General features: G+C 43.5%; 1 protein-coding gene across 1 annotated transcript in view; it reads left to right on the forward strand.

Annotated features, from left to right (window-relative positions):
- Positions 1 to 13,049, forward strand: part of TRANK1 (tetratricopeptide repeat and ankyrin repeat containing 1) — an 85,954-nt gene extending 72,905 nt beyond the window's left edge. Inside the window, exons 22-24 of the mRNA XM_065399113.1 lie at positions 4,598 to 7,665; positions 10,122 to 10,223; positions 11,770 to 13,049. Of these exons, the coding sequence (XP_065255185.1) occupies positions 4,598 to 7,665; positions 10,122 to 10,223; positions 11,770 to 11,879 (3,280 nt within the window). The 3' untranslated portion in view covers positions 11,880 to 13,049. The remainder of the gene's footprint in view (positions 1 to 4,597; positions 7,666 to 10,121; positions 10,224 to 11,769) is intronic.
- The last annotated feature ends 5,965 nt before the right edge of the window (positions 13,050 to 19,014 follow it).

Raw genomic sequence — 19,014 nt, forward strand, 5'->3', positions numbered from 1 at the left:
TGACTGCAGCCTGAGCCTGAATGTCTACCCAGCAATTTTTCAGCCCCAGAGAGAGCGAGCCCTGTAAGCCCGAGTCAGCTGATCGGGCCAGCTGCAGGTTTTTTATCCCTGTGTAGACGTAGCCTTAATGAGAAAATTCAATATTTTGTTTTCTTCTCAATGTTCAGGCCTTTTTTACTGCACACAATTCAAACTCTGCTCTGAAGACAGAATTATTAATTTCTTCATGGGATTTTTTTTATGCCACTCATCTCTGTAAGTGTCTGAATGCTTCAGAAATATTATGGAATTATCTTCACAACATTCCTGTGAGATCAGGAAGTGGTATTTTTCCCATTTTACAGATGGGAAACTGAGGCACAGAGATTAAGGTCAAAAGCATCCATTCATATTGAGTTCCAAATCTGAGATGATTGGGACCTTTATTTTTCAGAGTATTTATCATTTTATAGCACTTCATATGTTCAAAGCTCAACTCCCAAAGACTTCAGTTGCAGCTGTGAGTTCTCTTAGCACTTCTGCAAGTCAGACCCCAGGGTCTCAAGTCAGGCACCCAGAAAATGAGGAGCACACAACTAGCTACCACCTCTAAGTTTGGTTTAAGTGACTTGCTAGCATCATGTAGAAACTGTTTAGCTGAGGCAGGGAAAAAATCCAATTCTCCAGGGTAGCATTCAACCGTGGGATCATCATTTCTCTTCCTGCAGTGTCTTGCCTCATTCACTACACACATTCCAGTTTTGCAAGATATGAATCAGGGGTCCTAAAGACAACAGCCTCCTTCACTATACTACCCTGATTAATTCCCGGAGCAGGACTGTGCACTGAATGACATAGGGGTCTTGAGGAAAACATAGTATACAGTCATGTTATTAAAGACTGCATAAGGAGGCACCAAATTAAGCTTGCACAGGCAACCTTAATTCTTGCTTTTCCTGACTTTTAGTGCTTGACTTTGCAACATTGATGACATTATTTTAACATAGGTTTTTGTGTGCAATTTTCTAGGTTTAATTTTTTTATTATTATTTTTTAAAGCAAACCGAAAAAACAAATTCCATCATGTGGCATCATATTGATACCACATAGAAGCTTTAGATCCACCACACAGACTTCTGTCAGTTGAGCTAATGGAGTAACTGATTGTCATCCTCTATAAAGACAAGAGAGAAATGGAGCACTTTGCTGATGGGTTTCACAGATATTTGCGGATAGCAGAGGAATGGTGAGATGCATGAAGGCTCTGGAGGGGAGTGTGCTCTACTTGGCACAGACCTTTTTGTCCCATCCCTCTAACCTGTCCTTGTCACAGTCCTGTCTTTTTCCCTACCCCTGCCTATCGTCACAGTCCCATTCTTCTCATCGCCATGCCCAGTTGCCGCCACTCAGGCGTCTCATCCCAGTCCCCGTCTCCTTGCCAAGCAAGTTCTAGTCTCACCCCTTCATATTACCAGTCCCCAACTCCCAGTCTCCTTGCCCATCCGTCCTAGTGCCCCTTTCCCTTGGCTCCTCATCCAGTCTCTCTCTCTCCACCACCTTGGCCTCTAGTTACCCATTCCCACTGGCTCCCACTCCCAAACTCTCTCCGTGACCTCCTTGTTTTTATCTAAGGATCCCACCTCTTTCCCCAGCTCCTCAACAGATCTGACTCCCCTTCCTTCTCCTCACCCCACTGGTTCTCAATCCCAGTCTCTTTCCTCAGCCAGTCCCAGTGTTCTCCCTCACTCCTCCCTGGGCTCCTTATTTGATCTCAGTCTCCCCCTGCCCCCTCCCCCCCCCCCCCCCCATGCACACCTGCTGGCTCCCAGTCCTTTTTTACCATTTCTCTTCCCAGCTCCCAGTCCCAGTCTTTTTGCCTAACCTGTCACAGCCCCTCCCTCTACCTCATACATCATGACTCCCAGTCCCAATATTCTTCTCCCCTCACCTCCCAGCCTCTAGACCAGTCTCTCCCCTTTACCAGGGTCCTTGTCCCTACCACCCTCTCCTCAGCAGGTCCTGCTCTTATTCCTTGTGCATCTGAATAAGGCAGTTTTCTCTTCCATGTTGCCTGAGCCCAGCAGGAGGAGTTATTGAGAGCTCAGGGAAGATGGGTTATCTGCTGTCAGTTCAGGTGCCCAGGCCCAGCCTGACACAGCCGAGGGCTGCAATTGCAGGGAAAGTCCTGCTTATCCCTGGGCAGGAGCATAGAATATCATAGAATATCAGGGTTGGAAGGGACTTCAGGAGGTCATCTAGTCCACGCCCAACGTGGACAGAATCTTCGGGGAATTTAGCAGCTAAACTTGAAGAAATCTTCTATGCATGTGTGAACTGCAGTTTTTCATAACTTGGTTTATAACTTTTCACAACAGGTTCATAACTTGGCCAAATTTAACGGATTTTCATAGGGACAGCAAAAGTCTCATCCCTGCCAAATTTTAAGTCACTGCTCAAAAATATGGTGGGCTAAATTCCCTCTAAGCTGCACGGCTGCACAGCGGGCTATCAAGGGCCACACGGGTTGGGAGAAGCGCCCCGCCCAGCCGGAGCTGCCGGTTGGGGAGAGGTACCCCTCCCCCGGCTTGGCCCAGCCCAGCCCTGCCGCAGCCGGGGAGAGGTGCCTCTCCCCCGGCCTCGAGCTGCTGTGGTGAGAGAGGACTGGGGGGAGTCCTCTCTCCCCGCTGCAGCCCCGGGGCAGCCTGCACCCCAGAGCCCTCATCCCCAGCCCCACCCCAGAGCCTTCACCCCCAGCTGGAGCCCTCACCCCCCCACACCCCAACCCTCTGTCCCAGCCCTGAGCCTCTTCCCACACTCCGAACCCCTCGGCCCCACCCCCGTCACACATCACCTCCATATTGGTGAACATAACAAAATTCATTCCGCACATGGATGTAAAAAATTAGAGGGAACACTGATGGTGGGGACACTAGACCTTTTAAAAAAAAAATGTTTTCCGGGATGTTTTAACATGGACAAAACATATTATTTTCCCCCAGCTTTGCTCTTGGAAATGATTGAACCTTTTTGGCTGAAATTTTCAAATAAAATTCAACCTGAATCAGATACCCAGCATGAAAAGTTTCAGCCCAAATGATTAAAGTTTGGCAGAATTATGAGCAACTGAAAACAGGGTCTTACGATGGGAAGTATTGGGCAACCTTCATGGATACATAGATAGCAAGGCCAGAAGATACTATTGAGATTACTTAGTCTGATCTCCTGTATAACACAGGCCATAGAACTCCCCCAAAATAGTTAGTAGAGCATATCTTTTAGAAAAACATCCCATCTAAAAAGTGCTAGTGATGGACCTTAATAATAGACACTGCTGCCTGCCCCACCTAGAACCATAGGATTAGAAGGGACCTCAAGGGTCCTCTAGCTTAGCCCCCTACCAAGATGCAGGATTTGTTGTGTCTAAATCATCCAAGATAGATTGCTATCCAGCCTCCTTTTGAAATCCTCCAGTGAAGGAGCTTCCACAGTTTAATTCAACAACTTAAAACTTCACAGTAAAGTATGTATGTTCCTCAAACAGCATAGTTAATGTTCATATTCTGTATGACATAGCGTGAAATCTTATGTTCTATAATGTGGTAATTTGGAAAATAACTCTTATTACCACTGTACTTGGGAAGTTTTTTTTTTTTTTTTTTTTTTTTAAAAGAATAGCATTTACCAAATGTATAGAAATAGTTTGATTCAAAATTGGAAGTCTTAAAATTATTTTTAACATCTAATGTTTTATTTTAAATCAACCTTGCAAAATCATTTATGCAAATTTACCATCCCAGGCACAAAATCTACTCCTTCACTCTTACCATGAAAAAAATGATAATGAAAAGCTAATGATGACTTACTCACCTGTCAAAAAACATTTCTTTGCCCTCGGTGAGTGGGTGAGAAGACTATTGCAAGGTTGAAGTTTGGCTATGAAACAAGTTTACTAATTTATTGACATCATATAACAGTAATTAACCAGCTGAATGTCAGAAGTAATGTTGAAAAAGGTACCTTGATCTGCCACTCAGAAGCAACAAATGGGAGAAAGATTTATATTATATGCCGTACTATGGTGCACATGTATTCTGTTAATCATAAAGTGATCAGTGATTGATGTAAGCTTTTGTTTGGATTTACCAAGTTTGACCCCTGAAGAATGATATTTGATAATGTGAGGGTCTTAGTCTCAAAATTCTGACTGTTCATGTAGCAGATTCATAATTATCATATGTATCTTAATAGGAGTTCATACCGCTGTGTTTTGAATTACTTTAATCTCACTTTCATCATGATTTTAAAGCAGTTTGTAGCAAGACCCACTGATGTTCTGAGCTTCTAATCTGATTCCTGATTGAAATTTTAGTGATCTTAATTCAGACAGCTTTAAATTGTAATGAAATGATTTGTAGATCTTTTAAAGTACTGTGATAATTTTTCATATTTCTGAGACCTCTCATCATTATGCACAACATTTGACGTGCGTCTGGAGTAGACCTGACTGGCACAGAATTATTACCTTGCTCGACATTGTGTGATCTTTTAAAAAATGCTAGATTGTGTCTGTTTCATTCATATACGGTAGTAACGTGACATTGATGTATCTTTATTCCAGATATGAAGAGATACTAAGGATGAAAAGGCAACCAGTTTCCAAACTTTCATACTCTGCAAACCAGTTTTATTTGGAAGCAGCTGCAAAATACTTGCGTGAAAACAAAACCAAGGAAATGATGGCAGTCCTCTCCAGACTTGACACCGAGGACCAGCTTGTATTCTTGAAATCACGCAAATGCTTGGTCCAAGCAGCAGACCTGTTGAAGAGGGAGGGTCGAGAGGAAGAGGCTGCTATGCTGATGAAACAGCATGGGTTTGTGTTGGAAGCAGCCAAGCTCACTACCAAGAAGGAATTTCGAGCATCATGTCTGCTTACTGCGGTCCGTTTTAGCGTAACTGGCTGTTCAGAATTGGAAAACAGAGACACAATCCTGGAAGAAGCCTTAGAGCTTTGTAAGCAAACAAATCAAAAATCCAGCATTGCTGAGGCAACTTTTCTGCAGGGAGTTCTAAAGAAAGATTTTAGAAAGCTTGAAGAGGCCTTCTACAAGTTCTCGCCTTTGAATCATTATGCTGGTGTGGTGGAAGCGCTCTTTGAATCAACCCACTGCGAACCAAAAAGCCAGGACATCTTTGTTCTGGCATCGTGTGGTTTAGAGGCCCTTCTAAATCTGGTCAGAGCTCTCCAAAAAGCAACCACCAATGCTGAGAAAGAAATGGTCAGGTCATGTTTTGATTATTTTGGGATTTTGCCAATAGATGGCAGTGTTTGCCAGGTGTCTCAAAATGAAGCTGGACATATTCTTCAATTCTTGCCCGATAATCCTAGTCTGAAAGAGAAGAAAACTAAAGATCACTTCTTTGTAGGCATGGAAGAGGTAAAGTCTGCACTGAATAAGCACTTTTTAAGCAGGCTGTGTTCAGTTACATGCAGTATACTTGAGCAGAGTTACCCTGATATTTGCATGAAATTCATTGCTGGCTTGAAGTGTGAGGATAAAACCTGTAAAGATTTCCATAGACCTTTGTTGCGTCATGAGGCAAAATCTATACTTCAGTGTAAAATACATCTGGCAGCAATAAATGGACTGTTGTTACAGGTCAAGAGAGTATTCCCAAAAGAGCTGTTGCATGAATTTAATGACGTTGATGAACTTTTGACTGCAGATAAGTATGCATTATGCAAATCCCTATTAGATTTTGTTTTCCCTAAACATTTTCATCTGAGAGTGGTGTCTGAAAACCCAAAGGCATGCAAAGATATCTTGGGACTCAGTCAGTTTTCTAAACCTTGTAGGATGGTGCTGAAGGAGTACGTCATATTTCAGTTTAAAAGTGAAAATGCCATAAATAGAAGAGAATCAACTGACTTGTGGCTCAGGGCAATGCAAGTTTTCATCTTGTCTTCCAGTTATCCTGAAGAATTTGAGAAGCTCCTTGTTAAGGAGGAAGATGATTATAACAAAGAACTGAAGTTACTAGAAGCTAAAAAATATGAAAAGGAGGATAGAGGCAGAGGAGGAAGACCCAAAGGGGTAGATGGCAGATATGGCATGTTGATACCTGATAAGTATTCTGGAAATGCAGAAAACACACACTTGTGTTTCATTCGACTTCTTGAAAATTCACTAGAGCGGCTCTATGTTTACAGGAACCCAGAAGACTGTAAGTGGATGTTTTTCCGTTTTATGAATGTCTTGGTGAAGAAATGCATTGAACCTCTGATTCCTAGCATAGGAAATACAGTGATGTTGCTGGAATTCCAGTATATTCTCTGTTGTGCCGTCCTGATGCGCCTCTGCAAGAACATTACTCTGTGTCTTCCGAAAAGTTACATCGCTCTCTTTCATTACTGGGAGTTTTTGTTCAGAAAAAGAGACCAGAAGAGAGAGATTAGAGACATCTTTTCCATTATACAGGAGTACAAACCAAAGGACACAAATGAGGCTCTGAAAGAGTTCAAATTTCATCTCCTTTATGTTGCAAAAGTTTTGTGCGGCGCTAAAAACAGTAATTTCAATGTTCTTCTTGATGCTTTTGGGGACAGCGATTGCATTACGTCAGGGGAAGCAGAGCGTACAATGGTGCTATGCTTAGTGATGTTAGTGAATGCCAATCAAGTGCTTAGTCCTAGATGTAAATCCCTTTTACATGAACACTTTCCTGAAATCAAGGCAAAGTTGATAAATATGAAAAAAGATTATCCATCCAAAGTGCCTGAAAGATTGGTTAAAATTGTGGAACGAGTGACTGATGCTGTAAACGTGAGGAAAATAGCAGAAGGCCTGCAGGAGCTGCTGATTGAACGAGATGAGGAGTACTTAGCTGACTGCCACTGGAAGTGGGACACTATGTATGCTAAAGGAGCAAGTATACGGGGCATCTTTTATGAGCAAGTAAACCTAGATAGATTTGAGTCATATTTGGATCCTTTGGAATATTTTGAGGAACCAGAAACGGAACTCGAAAGGGATCTCTATGTGGAAGAGAGAGAGGATCCCCTAACAGCCATAGCATCCATAAAGCAGCAGAAACAACAGCAGAAAGCTCATGCTAAGCGGAAATTGTGGCGTTTGTTTCTTTTAGCCTATTATTGCATAAAATGGAAGAGGAACTCATGTTCAAAAGCAGATCCCAGTGGGATGGAAATGAAAGAATTGGTATCAGGAATCTTTAAAAAAGCAGATATTGACCGAACACAATGTGACCTCTGTGGAGTCAAATTTATTCAGGGTCCTGAAAACTACTTTAACCAGACAGAAGACTTTGAGAGAGAAACTTCTGAAGCTGTGACACCAAGAGAGACTGATCAGGGAGAAAAGGAGAGCATGAAAAGGAGTGAAACTGTTGTGGCGAGTGAGACTTATGTAAAGCACATATACCTGGATGAGCATAGAAATAAATACACTGCCTACCAGAATTATTTTGAATTTTTCAAAAGAAATGTGGATCCAAAATTACGTGAAGGGTTAGATGTAGTGGACACAATTGAACAAAATACCTGGCTCACAAGTCACTTGATATTTAAAGAACATTCCAATGTGGTACAAAAAAAAATTCAAGAGAGCATTAAGAAGATTTCTGATATAGTAGAGGACGTCTATAAGAGAAAGGCTTGGGCTGATGGTAAGACTTTTTTGTTGTGTTGCCATCTCATCATTGCTTGTTGCTTGTATGGTCTTGTATTTTAGGTTCCTCCAACACTTGAATGATGTCTCAACGATATGAGATAAGTATGGGAGTGTCTATAAATATTTTTGTGCAGCGGTAATAATATAGGCCCTGATTTCTCCTTTTATTTATTCTGATTTTCAGTGGAAGTACTCCTGATTTATCCTAATGCAAGTGAATGGAGAATCAGGCCCATATTGTTAAAGTCTGCTTGTAAAGAAAGATCTACACTGCCTCTCAGTTTTTGCCAAATGAAACGAGTTAAAATTAAGGATGCTATTGACAGTCCTATTTTATTTATTTAAATTTTATATTTCATGAACACACAGAAGAGTATTTAAATAATACAATCAGCAGATAAAATGAATAGTTCTAATAGGGTCTCAAGTTCAGCTCTTTGTTAAAGTCTTTTTTAATATTTTAGATACATGATCAGGTGCTGCTGTCCTGCTTCTGTGGCAGTTTCTAACTTGTCTGAAGTGTACTTCTAGAAACACCTCTAAGGTTATGTCTACACTGAGAAGTTTTAGGAATTCTTCAGTTCTTGGTATAGCAGCTCCACTAGTGCTAGCAAGATGGGAGCACTGGTGTTAGGGTAGTGTCAAGATTAGACTGTGCATTGGGTAAGAACACCTGCAGTTAGTCTACACTTGTATCCCCAACACTGCTAGAACTGTGCTAGCTACACTGATGCTAGACCAATGGTGGGAGCATTACTAAAGATCCTCAGTGTGGACAAGGCAAAAAAGCATTGCTAACAGTGACTGAATAGGAGTTGTATTACGTTTTATATCTTAGGAAATAAATATGTTGATACAAATATTATTTCATATTTGTTTACATATATTTGATGTTTTGCACTGTCTCTGGCAAGGAAAAATTAAATTAGTAATGAGTGGGTGGATGATCTCGGAACAGAATAGAATGGACTAACTGCTCCTAGAAAAAAACTAGCACCTTAAACCAAAACCCTGCCATTAACTCTAGACCAGCCTTCAAAAGTGTCATGGCAGTTCATCAACTGTGGCATAACATCCACTTGTCTAAGGTGACTTATAATGAAAAAACTAATGATATTTCACTCACCCATCAAAAAAACCCTGCTTGCTGTGATGAATAGAATTTTGCAAGACTGTCATTCATAAGCCTGTGTTCACCAGTGTGTTACATAAGTCTTATGTTACTCCTCTCGTGGGAATGTTACACTATTTGGAAAATTGCTATATATAGACAAAGATGTAAAGTGCATAAAGTCAGTTTATTACACATGCTATGGGCTTGCCTATCTGTGACCTTACGTTGTTGAAAGTTGCTGATTTTTATCTAGAACAAACCATATTCATATGTCACGGTTTAAGGGGTTTTTTTTTACACTTACTAGATAGTAAAATAAATAAATAAATTAAAATAAAATTAATATACACAATCTTCGCAGTAGCAGAGAGATGTATTGTTATGTGCACTGGAAATACAAACATCTCTCACTGCTGCAGATTTTGGCTGACAGATGTCAAAGCAGTTTTCCCCTGCGGGAAAGCATCATACAGAACCATGGAAAGCTGAAGATTTCACTTCAATTTGGGAGTCCTTTATTTCAAGTACAAAAATCTTGGTTAGTTAACAGACCCTGACATGTTTTGACTTCTGTTTTAACATAATTAAGTAGTCGGCCACATCGTCAGCTAGCGTAAGTCAGCATAGCTCCAGTGAAGTCAACACAGCTGTTTCTTTGGGAACTGTAGCAAACCTATCATCGGTTATTTGTCATCTGCCAACTAGAGTACTTCTGTTCAATAAAAATTCAGATTATTATTGTAATACTAATTATTCACATACCTAATTGTTAATGGTAGATTTAGCTGCAAGATCTCAGTACCTGTTATCTTTGTTTTTCCATCCCGGAGGAAACTTTACATACAAGTTTATATTTTGCTTCTGAAGTTTTTTTTTTAAAGTGTTTTTGTTAAGTCTGTAATATTACATTTGTAGTGTATTGTGCATGAACCTGTAGAGTTTAAGGGGATTGAGGAGAGAATTCAAGGAATCTTCTCGTTTGCGCCCTGCACAGAGCTAGCCCTAATGTTGATGGGGAGTTTAGGCTGTGCATGGCCTTTCTAAAAGGGACAGGGTGAGGCTGTGACCACCCCCCCCCCCATCTGGCAGAGTTGATTGATGCGGAGAGGAGTGCATGCTCTATCCTCTTCCATGGTGGTCTCTCTCCCCTACAGCATGTACTTCTGGAAGCCCCCAGGAAGAATTCTTGTTGATTCAGACAAAATCCTTCCTAGAGTTTTCAGCACAACATGGCCCTATAACACCTTTCCTTTAGTGTGGGCTGTCTTTCTAAGTCACTATCCAGCCCTCAGATAATAAGCACGACCTTAGTATGTTTAACAATTTATCTATTTCAGCTGAAGAAATAATGGCCAAGCCTGTTAGCAGTTTATCCGTTAATCTTGGCGATGCTCGTAAATGGCTGAAGAACACCGAGTCATATATGGTAAAGGAGGAAGGTACGTCATCAAATTATGCAAGTCTCCATATCCACAGAAATTATGTGGTTATATTTTAATTTGGAGGTATTCATCTTCTAGGTTTTATCAAGGCCCCTACCATTATTGCATAGCCAAAGAGGACTGAGTAGGCTGTGTATGCAGGTAGCGGTGGGTCAGGTGCGCTGTTCAGAACAGAACAAATAACTATTAAAAGGGAAGGGAAATGGAACCTTCTTCACCAAACACTAGGGAATTTGTTTCTCAGAACTTTACAGCATCAGTATGTTTATGGACTGGTATCTGTATAACCCCAAGTTCTTAGGTCAGTGGTTTCTAATAGGAGTGATTGTTCTTAACCATTTTTTTACGTTCTCTTTTCATCTGGGTACAGGACAGAAGAAAGACAAGTCAAAGGGAAATAAAAAGATCCCTACCTGTAAAATATTCTTTCTATAAGACCTAGTGATTTGCATATGTACCTTAATCCATCACAACACTTAAGCATAAGCTTAACGTTAAGCATGGGAGTAATTCTACTAACTTCCTTGGGAGTACTTGAGTGCTTAAAATTAAGCATGTACCTAAGTGTTGGATTAGGGCAATAATAATGATGTTGAGAAAGGAGGCAGTATCCAGTAATAAAGCTTCTTGAATGTCATGTTTTTCTAATCTAAAGCTGTGGTTTTAGACCAGTGATTTTGATCACCATTACATATCCTGTTATCCTCTGACAATACAAAGAAAGAGATAATTAAAACATAGTATGAGTGAGCTCTTAGTTCTACAAACAGCATTAAAGCCTTATTCCTGCTCTCTTTTGAGGTCAATGGGGAAATGCTTACTGATTCCAGTGGTAGCAGAATCGGGTCCTGAGTTGTCTGTCCACCATTAGCAGGAGGAATCCAAGGGAGAAATAAGTACTTTGACACACAGATTAGCCATTAAGACATGCTCTTCTGTTCACGTCAAAACTTAATAGAGGAAAAATACTTTATTAAAAAGAAGTCATGATCATGAATAAAATTAAGTCTTCAATGCAAGAGGTATATCGAAGCAACAGAGACTGTAATGTTCATACCAAAAAATGACTTGTAACTGATTGATTGGTTGAAGCTAATGAGTCTACTCAAGAAAGGTAATTATTTTAACACTTAGGTTAAGATGCTTTTGTTCTTAATTTTGCTATCATAAAATGTAAATATGCAAGAGGAAACTGCTAAGAAACTATTGCTGCTAGGAAAGCTTTCAGAGAAACTTTGCCTCCCCCCCCCATATTTAGCTTTAATAGTGGTATTTCATTAAACTTGATTTTATTTATTTGGTTGTAAAAATTTTATGATTGGTTCACCAATTCATCCTTATTCAGCAACACACTTTAGCACATGCTTAGGTCTTCTTGAAGTCAGTTGGTCTTAAGCACAAGTTCCATACCACCTTGTGCTTAAGTGCTTTGTTGAATTGGGGCCTGAATAGGAAATGGCTATAGTGTGTGTTTGGTCATGCCTTTAGGAAAAGGAAGTTTCAATCTTATACACTTTTGAACAATTTGTTGTTTTTTAAATAGGTTTTGCAGATGACAAAGACTTTGAAAATGAAGGAGAGGATGAAATGGCAGCCTTTGAAGAACTAATCCCTAAAAAGTCTTCAAGAAAAAAAGGAAAACGTAGAAAATAATAATTTGAAAAATATGCAGATGACTATCCCACCCTGTACCTCTGTAATTTAGGAATAAAACTGTTAAAGGCTTTAATAGAAAAAAATATAACGGGATAGGGACAGCAAGGGGGAAAATGTGAAAAATACCAGCAAAGATTTTTTACTTTTGATTGTTTTTAATCATTTATTGTGGGGGAACAGTGACCTACCTGCTTGAAGTTATTTTATAAATTTATGTATTTTAAAAATTAAACTGCAACAGGACAAACTTCAGGCAGAACCAAATGGGCAACTCAGAAGTGACAAACGCCAGCATGTAACTTAGGTCATGTCTACACTAGCAAGCTTACAGCGGCACCGATGCAGCTGTAAAATCACTCATGTAGCCGCTCTATGCTGATGGGCGAGAGCTCTCCTGTCATAATTAAACCACCTCCAATGAGCGGCAGTAGCTATGTGGGTGGGAGAGCGTCTCCCACCGACATACAGCTGTCCACACTGGTGTTTCTGTCAGTGTAACTTACGTTGCTCAGAGGGGTGTTCCCCCCCCACACACACACACACATTCCTGAGCAACATAAGTTATACCAACAAAAGTGCTAGTGTAGACGTAGCCTTACTAATTTGAAATGAGCCAGTGGAAAGAATAGTACTTTTCTGCCTCTACTCAGGGGTGTTTCTCCATCTATTCCTTTTCCTGCTTTTAATTTGCATCTTTGCCATCCTGCTGAGCTGGAACACTCATGGGAAGGAAGATGGTTTCTGATTTTTTTTTTTTTTTTCTTGGAGGATTTTAATATCTTTTTTTTGGACTGTCCAAGACAGCTTGTCCCTGGAGGACATGGTTTCAAATAGCCATTGTGAACTAGCCATGTTTGGAGGAACTTAAATCTCCTTGGGGGAACTTGCAATATCTCTTCTATTAATTCCAGAGTCAGGAATGGTGAGTACAGAGAGTTCTAAACACATTTGTGTGTGTGTTCTATCACCATTGTATACATCTCTAGTTAGCTATGGACAAGAAGTCTTTTTTTCCTATTTGTTCTTGATTTGATTATGCTCTGTACATATCAAAAACATCTGATGATTCTATAAAGTTAAAGATTGTTTATACATTTTACTTATTTTATAGATTTGACTTGCCAAAAAAAATCTTTACATGTAGTACATTTTATAAAGCCAACAAGATTGATGTTATAGCCTGATGTTGTCATTTTTTTTAATTGCTGTTCAAGGGCTGTATAGGACTGCTCACATACAAAAGAGCTGCGGGATTTGGGACAAAGTACAGAATGTGTAATGGTGCTCACCACCACTGCAATTTCTGGCAGTTCACATCTCTGTTATATACTCTTAGGATGTTTTTGGTATTTTTAATGATTATGTGTTACTATGTGGCTGAGATATTTAGTTTTGAAAAGGTAGCTATTTTGTTTTCACATATCAAATTGTTTTAGTAGTTACCAGAGAAATTTGGGGCCCTGATACATAGGGTTCATGATCCCTCTCCCATTTCATTTTGTTTACGTAGACACTAGACTTTTTTGGGGGGTGGGTACTGACCTCAGGGGCCCTGGTACAGTTGTCCCTCTATTTTTCCCATCACCCACCCTAAGCATTTTCCTCTGGGCCCCTGGGCCCATTGCTTTGGAAATTGGATGCATTGCATTGATAAAAGCAAAACATCAGTGTGGACCTGTGCAATATGGGCAGCAATAATAGCCATCTATCAAGTACCAACCACCCATCCATCACAAGAAGAAAAATGTATTATCCGATGGCATTTTCAGTGTGCTCTATGAAATGAGTGGATCGGTCTCATTTTGATTTTTTTCCAAGGTGGTGTCCACATCCCATCAGACACTATCACAGTTGGCAACTTGGGAATGGTCATGAAAACTGATCTACTCGTTCTGCTCTAAGCGTGGTACATCCAGGCTGGGGTGAAGGTGCTGTGGCGGTGGAGTTGGGAGAAAACCTATCTGTCATTGCCCATACTCTGTGTGCTCTTTCTTTAGCTTCCAGGGCTGTATATCTAGTGCACGTGCACAGCTAGTAACCTTGAAGGTGTGTTTTGTTTTCTTCTTCGCTCCCCCAACCCTGCCAAACAAATAGTGATATTAACATTTTAAAGCCTATATTCCTGTAACATTAAAGTCAAGTGTTTAAATACTCTTGAGTCAAAGAATAAAAAAGGTAAGATTCTCAGTAACTTTCTTGGCTATTTTGCACATACTGCATGTTGAAATTTCAGTCAGTTAATTTTTTTTAAATTTGTATCTTAAGATTTTGGTTTTTGTTGTTCACTGTAAACTATAAATATACGGGAGGGTCATGCATACATTACTCCAAGAACCTTAACTGTTGAGTTTCCTGACTTGGGTGTTTAAATTCTTGACTTTAATGTTAGCTAAACAGTTTTTGTATTTAAATTACATTTCATATTTGAAAAGCCCTTCACATTTATATTTAAGTTATTACATATATACTGGCCTTCACTTTAGTGAAAAAGTCAGACATTTAGGTGTGTTTTCCCATAAAAAGCATTTAAAAAACAAATAAAATTACTGTAACAGACCAAAAAGTTGAAACAGATATAACAAAAGCAAAAACTTAAGCTTAAAAGCCAAATCATAGTACACTTGTACAGGGACTTTAGATTCCTTGTGTGGATCCATCTATGCAAAGGAAACGGCAAATAAATGCAAATGAATCCATACAAAAAGTCTGACTCCAGTTTTGGATCAGAGTTGCTGGATGGAACCTGTCTCAGCAGTGAGCTGAATTCAAACAGCTCCCTAAAGTCTCTGAAGTTCACATTCAGATTTCCAACCCCCACCCCCACCCCTTCAAATTCAGGAGTGTCTGGATCCAGAGTTTGGCTCTCCTCAAATAGAGACAGGAAATCTGGGTCTGAAGATCAAATCTCAGTGCTTGGCTTGAGCCTCTTTTTGGTGTACATAAATTCTTGCCCTCCCCCTGGCCATTCTCTTTGAATAAAAAACCCTCTGTTCATGAACCCTATCCTAATGTGTGATTAATGCAATGACGTTACAGTTCATTCAAATCTCTCTCGGTTTATTTGATGATTTAGTGTAATGTTCCTGCCTCTCAGGGCGTCCCCTTCGGTGGTGGAGAATCAGTGCTCATGGCTGGTTAGTCTCTTGGCGGTTCTGGCTTGCGGCTGTGCAACTGAGCAGATCAACCATCTGTAGCTCAGGTGTAGCTGAGCAAATCAACAGTCAGTGGTTCAGGTCTTCTGGCCGAAGGGTTAGCACTCATCCAGCCCTGAGTGCAGAGCCAGAGGTAGGGGGACTTGGGTCCACCCTTCTCCACCGGGTCCAAAACCAGGGCTCTAGAAATGACAGGTTGACAGGAGAACAGGGGTCACTGTCTTGCCTCCCTCCAACACTGGAGGACCCATGTTTCTGTTCCCTGGCATTCCTACCAGCATCTGGAGGGGCTGCTCCATGGCCTCTGGGGCCTGGTTCCCGGTCTTGTTATCGGGCAGCCTGCTCTCCACTCCCTCATTGAGCCTCTCAATCTCTTCAGGCAGCAGCTGGCTTTCCCTCCAAGCCAGCTCCAGAAGGTTGTCACCCGCCACAGCCGGTCGTGGGCTCTTCTGGTAGTTTGGCTCCCTAGGAAGGACAACTAACTCCTTCCCTGGTCTGGCCCCAACTGAGCTGCGGGGCCCTGTTCTTATGCTTCTTGCCCTGCTCTGCCCCCGCACTTCCTGCGGAGACTGGACTCTTTCAGAAGAAAAATTTATTCGTCTTCAAGCTTCCAGTTACGAGTGGTGAACTATCAGGCTCTCCTGGGCCGGTACAAATTCAATCTGTGGGGCTCCCTGCCTATATTTGAGGACTCCCTCCAGGAGCCAGGAGCGTGATAAGGGGTTCAGGGCGCTCGTGGAGGAAGGGGCATCGCCAGCTCGAGCTTCCCTACAGGCTGCCTCGGATGCTGCGGACACGGCCGCGCAATCGATGGCCTCAGCGGTGTCCATGAGACAGGCGTCATGGCTCTTACTCTCTGGGCTGTCCAGCGAGGCGCAGTCTTCCTGCAGGACCTCCCGTTTGATGGGAAAGCCCTGTCTGCAGAGGAAACAGATACAAGGCTGCATGGCATGAAGGACTTCTGGACGACCCTCCAGACACTGGGCATATATGTCCCGGCTCCGACAAAACCTAAATTTAAGCCGCAGCAGACTTCTACCCTGGCCGCCCTCCCGAAGTACGAGGCCGCCCATGAGAAGCAGCGGGACTGTAAGAGATGCCCTCTGGACCCTCTAAGGGCAAGCAGGCGGGAAAAAGGCAGTTTTGTCGGGACGCTCGGGGGCATCCCGCCAGTCCTCGTCAGGGATCCACTCTCAGCAAGAGGGAGGAGTGGTAGATACGCTGGAGGGTAGGGATAGAATACAGAGGGACCTAGACAAATTAGAGGATTGGGCCAAAAGAAACCTGATGAGGTTCAACAAAGACAAATGCAGAGTCCTGCACTTAGGACGGAAGAATCCCATGCACTGTTACAGACTAGGGACCGAATGGCTAGGAAGCAGTTCTGCAGAAAAGGACCTAGAGGTTACAGTGGACGAGAAGCTGGATATGAGTCAACAGTGTGCCCTTGTTGCCAAGAAGGCTAACGGCATTTTGGGCTGTATAAGTAGGGGCATTGCCAGCAGATCGAGGGACATGATCATTCCCCTCTATTCGACATTGGTGAGGCCTCATCTGGAGTACTGTGTCCAGTTTTAGGCCCCACACTACAAGAAGGATGTGGAAAAATTGGAAAGAGTCCAGCGGAGGGCAACAAAAATGATTAGGGGGCTGGAGCACATGACTTATGAGGAGAGGCTGAGGGAACTGGGATTGTTTAGTCTGCAGAAGAGAAGAATGAGGGGGGATTTGATAGCTGCTTTCAACTACCTGAAAGGGGGTTCCAAAGAGGCTGGATCTAGACTGTTCTCAGTGGTACCTGATGATAGAACAAGGAGTAATGGTCTCAAGTTGCAGTTGGGGAGGTTTAGGTTGGATATTAGGAAAAACTTTTTCATTAGGAGGGTGGTGAAGCACTGGAATGGGTTACCTAGGGAGGTGGTGGAATCTCCTTCCTTAGAGGTTTTTAAGGTCAGGCTTGACAAAGCCCTGGCTGAGATGATTTAGTTGGGAATTGGTCCTGCTTTGAGCAGGGGATTGGACTAGATGACCTCCTGAGGACCCTTCCAACCTGGAGATTCTATGATTCTATGATCCAACCCCAGTAAAGCTTCCCTTCTCCAACCGCGGTTATGTTTTCTCCTCCCGGAATGGTTGCGGATCACCTCGGACCAATGGGTCCTCAACACCACCTCCTGGGGTTACACCAGTTTACCTCCTCCCTGCCCAACCACCCCCCGCCCCGTCCCTCCTGAGGGACCCCTCTCGCAAAGCTCTGCTCGAGCAGGAGGTGGGGCGGCTCCTGGAATTAGGAGTGATAGAGGCGGTGCCTGAGGAGTTCATGGGCAAGGGGTACTACTCCTGTTACTTCCTTATCCCGAAGGCCAAAGGGGGGCTCAGACCCATACTGGACCTACGGGGCCTAAACCAGCACATGGTGAAGCTCAAATTCCGCATGGTCTCCCTGGCCTCCATCATCCCCTCCCTGGATCCCGGGGACTGGTACGCTGCTCTCGATCTACAGGACGCGTACTTCCACATCCACATATTTGAGGGGCACAGGTGCTTCCTCCGGTTTGTGGTGGGACACAATCATTACCAATTTACAGTCCTCCCATTTGGACTGTCCACTGCCCCCAGGATGTTTACAAAATGCATGTCGGTGGTAGTGGCCTACCTCAAACGGCGGGGGGTCCAGATATTTCCTTATCTGGACAATTGGCTTGTCAAGGGAACCTCCGGGTCGCAGGTGAGGGATCACGTGGCACTCCTCCTGTCCACGTGCACGGCCTTGGGACTACTGGTAAACAATACCAAGTCCACGTTAGTCCTGGTCCAACGCATCGAGTTTATCGGGGTGCTCTTGGACGCAGTGTTGGCCAGGGCCTTTCTCCCACCAGACAGGTTTGAGACCCTGAAGGGTCTCATCGACTTGGTCACGAGGTTCCCGGTTACAACAGCCAGGGTTTGCCTGCAGCTCTTTGGCCATGTGTCAGTGTGCACGTACGTGGTGCGTCACGCCAGACTCAGGATGAGGCCCCTCCAGCTCTGGCTGGCCTCGAATTTCTCCCAGGCCACGGACGGGATGGACAAGGTCCTCACAGTGCCAGACTCGGTGATCACCTCCCTGAGGTGGTGGTCCACACCAAGCAACATGCTCCAAGGGGTCCTGTTCAGGGACAAGGCCCCGTCCGAGCTGGTGTCCCATGCGTTGGACCTAGGTTGGGGAGCCCACGTGGGGAGCGTTCAGACCTAAGGTCTGTGGTCGGCTCAAGAACTGACCCTACATATAAATGTCAAAGAACTCAGGGCAGTGCGGCTGGCATGTATGGCCTTCCGCTCACGCCAGGAGGGCAAGGTAGTCAAGGTCCTCATGGACAACACAGCCTCTATGTTCTATATCAACAGGCAAGGCAGGGCCCGGTCCTCTGCCCTCTGCCACAAAGCCCTCAGGCTGTGGGACTTCTGTATAGCCCACAATATCCACCTGAAGGCCTTCCACTTACCGGGCGCCTGGAACGAGAGGGCAGATCGCCTAAGCAGGGACTTTGCCTCACAACATGAGTGGTCCCTCCACCCGGAAGTGGCCCACTAGCTCTTCCAAAGGTGGGGAACTCCCCAGGTGGACCTGTTCGCGTCTCGACAGAACTGGCAATGCCCCCGGTTCTGCTCCAGGGTGTGTGTGGGGAGGGGCGCTATCTCTGATGACTTTCTCCTGTCCTGGTCAGGCAGGCTCCTCTACGCCTTTCCCCCATTCCCTCTAATCAGCAGGGTCCTGGAAAAGATAAAGTTGGACAAGGCCTGGGTCCTCCTAATTGCCCAGGCAGTACTGGTACGGGACCCTCATGAGCCTGGCGGTAGCTCCGCCATGGCGGTTACCGCTCCGCCCGGACCTGCTCTCACAGGATCAGGGCCGCCTCCTCCACCCCAACCTGGCGGCACTCCATCTCACGGCGTGGCTGCTCAATGGTTAGGGGGAGAAGAGAGGGCGTGCTCGGAAC

Source organism: Emys orbicularis, chromosome 2 (genome assembly GCF_028017835.1).
Source record: "Emys orbicularis isolate rEmyOrb1 chromosome 2, rEmyOrb1.hap1, whole genome shotgun sequence".
In the NCBI taxonomy this organism is placed as follows: Eukaryota; Metazoa; Chordata; order Testudines; family Emydidae; genus Emys; species Emys orbicularis.